The sequence below is a fragment of the Silurus meridionalis genome, chromosome 7 (genome assembly GCF_014805685.1).
Source record: "Silurus meridionalis isolate SWU-2019-XX chromosome 7, ASM1480568v1, whole genome shotgun sequence".
In the NCBI taxonomy this organism is placed as follows: domain Eukaryota; kingdom Metazoa; phylum Chordata; class Actinopteri; order Siluriformes; family Siluridae; genus Silurus; species Silurus meridionalis.
In genome coordinates this window covers 1355655-1363907 of record NC_060890.1, presented here as the reverse complement: position 1 = coordinate 1363907, position 8253 = coordinate 1355655, and the positions used below count along the sequence as shown (strand labels likewise).

The following is an 8253-nucleotide window of genomic DNA, read 5'->3' as shown; positions in this document are numbered from 1 at the left end:
CAAGGAGGAAAAACTTTATTACATTACAGAACGTGTAAAACAAATAAAAACGTATAAAATGACCTTCAAAGTCATTGGGGTGCATTATTTATTTTTTTTTAAATAATGGTATGACCCATAAAGACAAGAGGCTCCACGTCAAACAAGTCCATTTATCCATGTTCCCTTTGTGGTGATTATTATACAGTGTGTGTGTGTGTTTGTGTGTGTGTGTGTGTGTGTGTGTGTGTGTGTGTCCTTATTTGTGAGCATCCTCGGCATCGTCGCTCTCTCGCTCCTGCCGTTCTCTCTCCCTCCTCATCTCCTTCAGCTCCTGCCGGTACTTGCGCTCGATGAAGCGCTTCTGATGAGCCATCTGAGGGAAGTTATCTGGAACAGAGCGAATGACGAAAGAAAAAAAAATAAAATAATGGAAGCGTTTATGGGAAAAGAATTGCACGAGTTTCAAACTTTGGAATTTTGGAGCATTGATACTTCCACCTGTTAACCAACATGAGCTCAATGAGCAGATCAGAGTGAGAGAGAAAAGTGAAAAACTCTTGAAAGTGAACGAGAACCGTAAGAGAAGGAAGAGTGAAAGGGTTGAGTGAGACAGAAGAATGAGAGAAAAGTAAGATCTGAGTGAGACAGAAGAGTGTGATGGAAAGCTGAGATCAAAATCAAAGAGAAACATTAGAGAAGTGAGAGTGGGAGTTTTAAGTGAGACAGAAGAATGAGAGAAAACTGAAACAGAAAAGTGATGGACTTGAGTGAGAGAAAGGTGAGAAAAGAATGAGGCAGGAGAGGGTAATAAGAGAAAAGTAAGAAAAGTAGGAGGGATATTTGGGTGTTAGAAAATGAATGAGACAAGAAGTGTGAGACTAGAGTGAAAAAGTAGAGTGAGACTGCAGTGGGACTAGAGTAAGGCAGAAGAGTAAAATAAGAGTGACAGAAGAAAGACTAGAATGAGATTAGAGTGAAACTAGAGTGAGAAAGTAGAGTGAGAGATTAAACTGAGACAAGAGAGAGATTAGAGTGAGAGATTAGAGTGAGAGATTAGAGTGAGAGATTAGAGTGAGAGATTAGAGTGAGACTAGAGAGATTAGAGTGAGACTAGAGTGAGAAAGTAGAGTGAGAGATTAGAGTGAGAGATTAGAGTGAGACTAGAGAGAGATTAGAGTGAGACTAGAGAGAGATTAGAGTGAGAGATTAGATTGAGACTAGAGTGAGAGTTAGGAATGAGACAGTGAGAGAGACTAGAGTAAGAAAGTGGGGTGAGACAGAAGAGTGAGACTAGAGTGAGGCAGAAGAGTAAGACGAGTGAGAAAGTAAAGTGAGACTAGTGAGAAAGTGGCGTGAGACTAGAGTGAGAAAGTGGCGTGAGACTAGAGTGAGAAATGGAAAAGAGACAGTAGAGAGAGTAGAGTGAGACTAGAATTAAAAAAAGTAGAGTGAGCCAGGCGAGACACACTATGGTGAGAGATGAGAATGAGACAGTAGAGTAAAAGAACTATGTGAGGAGTGAGAGAGTGTGGAGGAGAGGAGGACAGTAAGATGAATCAGATGGAAAAGAGCAAAGGTGTGGGGTGAGTTTAGTATGAGAGAAAAAAAAGAGAGAGAGAGAGAGAGAGAGAGAGAGAGAGAGAGAGATTCATCTGATCTTACTGAAGAAAACATTGCTAATTTATTCCTATGTAAAGGGAGAAGTGCAGGACAGGTGTTCATTTACCACAAATGAGCAAATATCAATCACCCTGACAGCAGCCAAGAGTGCAAGAAAAAACACAAGAGAGGAGCGACAGAATAAGAAGGTGAAAGACTGAATCAGGGGGAGAAAGAGAGAGAGAGAGAGAGAGAGAGAGAGAGATGATGACTCATCTGTTTCTTCCAGCTGTCACACTGAAACCTGCAAATTTGCAGCATGTTTTTATTTCCAAACACTCGCTTACAGTCTGTTTAGCAGTAACGCTGCAGGAGGGGCGAGAGGATGGAGGGAGGAGGAGAAGAGGAGTATAAGAAGAAGGTGAAGAAGCAGCAGGAGGAGAAGCTGAAGTAGTAGAAGGATTATCCCAAAAAAAAAAAAAAAAAAAAAAGGAGGAGCATGAAGTGAAGAAGAAGGAGGAGAAAAAAGGAGAAGCGGAAACAGAAGGACGAGAAGCTAGAGCGGGACCAGAAAAAGAAAAGCAGACGAGAAAGGAGGAGGAGGAGCTTACATTTCTCCAGAGCATCCATGGCAGCTCCCATTTCAGCCTGTTGTATACTGTGTAGAGAAAAAGAACATGTTTAATAGATGTGTGTTCCTCTTGCTCCCTCTTTCAGTTCTTGAGATGATGAACCATATTTGAGCTGCACCACACTCCATAACTCCACCCTGATGGAGGGAGCAGAGAGAACGAGACACCACTAGCTCAAGCATCTCCATACCTCGGTCCTTTTCCACAGCCGATCCTCTCGCCTTTGAAGTACACAGCGACCGTGTAGGTGCGAGCGTGAGACGGCCCGACGGTCTGGAGCGTCCTGCATAGGGACGGAGAGAGAGAGAGAGAAACAATCACCCAATTCGTTCTTAATGCAATCAAATTAGCTTTTTAATCTAACCTTGTTGAGAAGTGAAGGATGAGGGAGAGAAGAGTGAGACAGAAAAGTGTGGAAAAAGAGAAACGTGAGAGAATTGAGAGTGAGAGAGGAGAGATTTGAGTGATAAAAAGGTAAGAGAGGAGTGAGATATAAAGTGAGAAAAGAGTGAGATGGATGGAAGCGGTAGGAAAATAAGAGTGAGACCTACAAGTAAGAGAAGGGTGAGATCAAAAGTGAGAGAAAAGTACGACAGAAGAGAGTGATACAAATGAGAAAAGAGTAAGACATAATAGAATGCGAGACATGGCGAGAGAAAAGTGAGACCAAAGAGTGAGACAAGCGAAAAGTGATTGAGAGAGAGAAGTAAGAGAGCGAAGAGTAAGAAAACAGTGAGAAACTACAGTAAGATAAAAGAAAGGGAGAAAAAGAAAGGTGAGACGGAGAAAAGCGAGAAGGGAGAAAGAGTGGAGGAGTGTAAAAGAAAAGCGTGAGAGTAACGATGATGAAAACACACGTTACTGTAACGTGAGCAACAATGAGTGCAGAACATTACAGTGTGAGACACAGAGAGAGACACCGAGAGAGACACAGAGAGAGAGAGAGAGAGAGGGAGAGAGAGAGAGAGAAGGTCACAGGAGCTCAAGGGCACTCCGTGACATTTCCTGTCCAAACATGGAGGACTCGAGTCGGAACGAGGAGCAAAACAAAACTGCTCAGGTAGATAAATATTTGGATGATGACACAACTTTATACAGAGAGTCGCCGCTGACAGATTCCAAACCCCAAATGTCACTCGGAATTAACCCCGAGATCTTTTATCAACTTACTAATAAATAAAATACACACACACACACACACACACACACACACACACACACACACACACACACGTTCATTATAAAACAGGGCTGTATCTCCTACAGCGCTCACCTAATTAGGATGTAATTACTCTGAATTTAAAGGTGAATGTCTGCACCTCATGGCCACATCAAAGATCTAACACAATCCATCATCCAGAACAAGAGCGAAAAAATCAATCGGAGGAAGAAAAAGAGGAAAGAACCACAGAAGAGTGTAATAAGAGTGTAGTGAGAGCGTAATGAGTGTAATGAGAGCATAGTGAGAGCAAAGTGAGTGTGTAGTGAGAGCGTAGTGAGAGTGTAATGAGTGTGTAGTGAGAGCGTAGTGAGAGTGTAGTGAAAGCGTAGTGAGAGCGTAGTGAGTGTGTAATGAGAGTGTAGTGGGAGCGTAGTGAGTGTGTAGTGAGTGTGTAGTGAGAGCGTAGTGAGAGTGTAATGAGTGTGTAGTGAGTGTAGTGAGAGCGTGGTGAGGCGTGAGTGAGGCGTGGTGAGAGCGTAGTGAGGCGTGGTGAGAGTGTAATGAGAGCGTGGTGAGAGCGTGGTGAGAGTGTAGTGAAAGCGTAGTGAGGCGTGAGTGAGCGTGGTGAGGCGTGAGTGAGGCGTGGTGAGGCGTGGTGAGGCGTGGTGAGTGTGTAGTGAGAGCGTGAGTGAGAGCGTGGTGAGGCGTGAGTGAGTGTGTGAGTGAGAGTGTAATGAGTGTGTAGTGAGTGTGTAATGAGAGTCTAGTGAGAGTGTAATGAGAGTGTAATGAGAGTCTAGTGAGAGTGTAGTGAGTGTGTAATGAGAGCGTAGTGAGTGTGTAATGAGAGCGTACTTGTAGAGCGGGATGTCCGGCTCCTTGCCCTCAGTGCGCAGGGTGAGGCAGCACTGCTGGAGCTGAGACTTTGGATCATTCCAGTCTTGATTCAGGATAAACTCCTGTAACACACACACACACACACACACACACACACACACACACAGAGTGTGTGTTCAGAGGACATTGCGGCTTTGAAGAAAATCCCATTAGCACAGTGCACTCAGGGTAAAGGGAGAAAAGTGCACGTGAATAGAGAATCATAAACTCTTTCATTAATGAGTGCATCCCTCCATCATCCCTCCTCCAGTTACCTCTCCCACTTTTTCCCATCCTGCTTTATCACTTCAACCTTTAATAACATCCTTCTTTCACTTTCAGTTCTTTCTTTCTTTCTTTCTTTCTTTCTTTCTTTCTTCTTTCTTTCTTTCTTTCTTTCTTTAATTCATTTTCACTTTACATTTTTCTTTTTATACACTTTCAATCTTCTTTTGTTCGATCCTTTCCTTTTTTCAAATAAAAAAACTTCCTTCCCTCACCTCCGTCGTCTCTTTTCCCCTTCTTCTCTAACCACTTTTCTTTTTACCCATTTTCCGTCTCATTTCATCTGAAATGATCTGCAGCTCACACCATCTCCGGCGTTGTCCCTCGTCACATTGCGCCTTTTCGCCTCTCTAATCTCTCCATCATTCCATCGTTTCGCTCTCATCCTGTGTCTTGTTGCCTCTGCCCTTCGCTTCTCTCCATTCTCAAGATTTTATACCTCCATCCACCGTGCACTTCGATCTCTCTATCTTTATCTGGATTTTGTCCTTTAATTCTCCCCCGCTTGAACGTCTTTCTTTTAATCATTTTTTCTTTTATTTCACTACATAAAATATAATCTCTCCATCCATTCAACTCATCCATTTCTCCAATCCCTTCATCTCTCCAATCCCTTCATCTCTCCAATCCCTGCATATTATGAATCTTTTCTGTCATGCCAACTTTTCTAATCCCTCCATCTCTTCAACCCCTCAGTGTCTCGCTCCATGCCTCAAACCCTTCCATCTCTCTACAACTTCATCTCTCCAAAACCCGCCCGCTTTTCAATTCCCCCCATTCTTCCCTCTCAAAACTCTCCATCTCCCACATCCCTCCATCTTCTCAAATCCTTCATCTGTCCAATAATTCATCTCCTCAATCAGAACGCCAATCTCTCCATCTCTCCTCTTTAGCTGTCCTTCCAATCTCTAGTTCTCCAATTCTTTCATCTCTTAAATCCCTTCCACAACTGCATCTAAGTCCCCCTTCTATCCCTCCATCTTTCACAATCTCAGCATTGCTTCTTTGATCTTTCTCGCTCCAACCCATCCATCTCTCCGATCTTTCTATCGCTCTATTTTTACCGTCACTCCAACCCATTTCTCCAATTCCCTCATCTCTCCAAAACCTCAGTCTTTGCAATCCCACCATCCTTCCTTTCTTTTTCCTCCTTCATCACTCCAACCTGAGGCAATTCACAAAACTCCAATCCCGCCACCTCCATTTCATCCTCACTTCAGCCCATAGTTTCACCTCTCCAATCCCTCCATCTCTCTAATCCAATCTCTTCCTCACATCTAATATTCCATCTCTCTTACACCAGCTAGTCTTCCAACTTCACCTCCTAAAATCCCTCAGTCTCTTCAACCACTCCATCTCTCCCTCACTTTAGCCCATAGTTCCACCTCTCCAATCCTTCCATCTCTCCCTCACTTTAGCCCATAGTTCTACCTCTCCAATCCTTCCATCTCTCCCTCACTTTAGCCCATAGTTCTACCTCTCCAATCCTTCCACATCTCTCCCTCATATTTAATCTTCCATCACTTCTACCCCAGTTGGCCTTCCTATTTCACCTTCTCAAATTCCTCATTTTTCCAACCATTCCTTTTCTTCTTCACTTCAGCCCATAGTTCCATCTCTCCAATCCATTCATCTCTTCCTCACATGTGGTCTTCCATCGCTGATACCCCAGCTGGCCTTCCTACTTCATCTCCTCCGTCCTTCAATCCCACTATCTCTCTTCTGCTATCACACCTTCAATTCAACCCCTCCATCTCTTCTTCACTTTAACCTCTCTTCTCTTTCCTCTCTTCTCTCCCCCTCTCTCCAATTATACAACCACTCCATCTCCTCAAACCCCCATCACGCCCAATCCCACCATATCACACATGCCCTTGCCCACACCCTTCGCTCCCAATGTTCCCTCTTTCTCTCATTTCTTTTTATTTATTAATCTTTTCCTCCTCGTCTCAGTCTGAAATAACTTTGGGTGGGTCACACCATCCTCACACTTTCGCTTTCCTGTCTTTCTTCTCCATACACTTAAAGTAATACTTGTTGCAACCTTCACACGCTCTGGCCTCTGTCCTTCATTCCCTCTTCCCCTCCAGCCCCCGGTGTGTTCTCATTGTTCGGGAGGAAGTTAAGTTATCGCGATGGATGGACACTGACGACCTTCTTTTTCCTCATGTCTTCCCCGTTAAAGCAGAAAGAAAAAAAATTATTATTTCTCTTTTTTTTCCCCTGAAGGAGAAATGGACGTTTTCTCCCTGTCGCTTTTCTCATAAATGAAAATCAGGGTCATGGCGATGTCGTGCTGAACTTCGGTCCTTCTCTCTCCAGAGACGCGCGACAGACAAGCAATTAGCATGGACTAGCAAGAAAGTGTGTGTGTGTGTGTGTGTGTGTGTGTGTGTGTGTGTGTGTGTGTGTAAATCCAGGCCAGGCTAAAAAAAAAAAAAAGGGAAAGGAAAGAAAGCTGCTCTCTAGACTACAGGAGTTTCTTCTCAACCCATCTCTCCATCAGAAAGTAGCACAGTTTACAGTGTACCATTTCCGCTAGTGAGGCACCAAAATTCAAATCCTAGGCCAAGAAAGAAACAGCTAGTTTTCGTGCTGTAAAATGGAACCTAATCAGAAGGTAACAGCAGCTTGCAGGAACAAATCAGGACAAATCAGACTTTTGATATACGGCTAGACTGCTGGACATGAACGTACCTTCAGTCTGGGGAAGAAGCAGACGTTCATGAACGTGTGAACGTATTCGAGGTCTTTGTCGATGTAAAGTGCAGCGATGAAAGCTGGAGCGGAAAAAAAAGAAAAGAAAAAAGATGTTCCATGTAACGTGTTCCAATTTTATTACAGAAGGTGAAAACAGCAGCAATTCAAGAACATCCATTTTTTATTGTCTGGAAGCAGTTAGAATTAAACCCTGAGCCTGAGCTTCAGTCTGAGTCCAAACTTCAGTCTGAGTCTAAATTTCAGTCTGAGTCTGAGCTTCCATCTGAGTCTGAGCTTTAGTCTGAGCTTTAATCTAAGTCCGAGCTTCAGTCAGAGTCCGAGCTTTAATCTAAGTCCAAGCTTCAGTCCGAGTCCGAGCTTCAGTCCGAGTCTAAATTTCAGTCTGAGTCTAAATTTCAGTCTGAGTCCGAGCTTCCGTCTTGAGTCTGAGCTTCAGTCTGAGTCCAAGCTTCAGTCTGAGTCCAAGCTTCAGTCTGGGTCCGAGCTTCCGTCTGAGTCTGAGCTTCAGTCTGAGCTTTAATCTAAGTCCGAGCGTCAGTCCGAGTTCGAGTCCGAGTGTCAGTCCGAGCTTTAGTCCGAGTCCGAGCTTTAATCTAAGTCCAAGCTTCAGTCAGAGTTCAAACTTTAGTCAGAGTCGGAGCTTCAAGTCAGTCTGAACTTTAGTCAGCTTCTGAGCTTTAATCTAAGTCCGAGCTTCAGTCTGAGCTTCAGTCAGAGTCCGAGCGTCAGTCTTGCCAGGAGACTAACAGATTAAGAAGCGTTCTCTCCGCGGCATCACGTTGTGTCAGGTTGTAGGAGGTTTTTCTTACTCTTGCACTTAGTTCAAATATTGGACTTTGCTTAGAGTTTAGAATTTAGTATAAGTCTCAGGATGCAGTAATCTGGTCCGGTGGTCAGGATTTGGAGTTGAACTTAATGCTGTCATGAGCACTTTGTCCATTACCTTATCAAAGCTCTAGTCCAAGAGATCCTGGTCTCGTTCTTGGTATTTTAAGG

The 8253-nt window shown here is 43.8% G+C and overlaps 1 protein-coding gene across 1 annotated transcript in view; it reads right to left on the bottom strand.

Annotated features, from left to right (window-relative positions):
- Positions 1-8253, bottom strand: part of drosha (drosha ribonuclease III) — a 46465-nt gene continuing 38212 nt past the window's right edge. The window contains 5 exon segments of the mRNA XM_046853769.1: positions 1-369; positions 2193-2239; positions 2404-2496; positions 4231-4334; positions 7234-7316. Of these exon segments, the coding sequence (XP_046709725.1) occupies positions 239-369; positions 2193-2239; positions 2404-2496; positions 4231-4334; positions 7234-7316 (458 nt within the window). The 3' untranslated portion in view covers positions 1-238.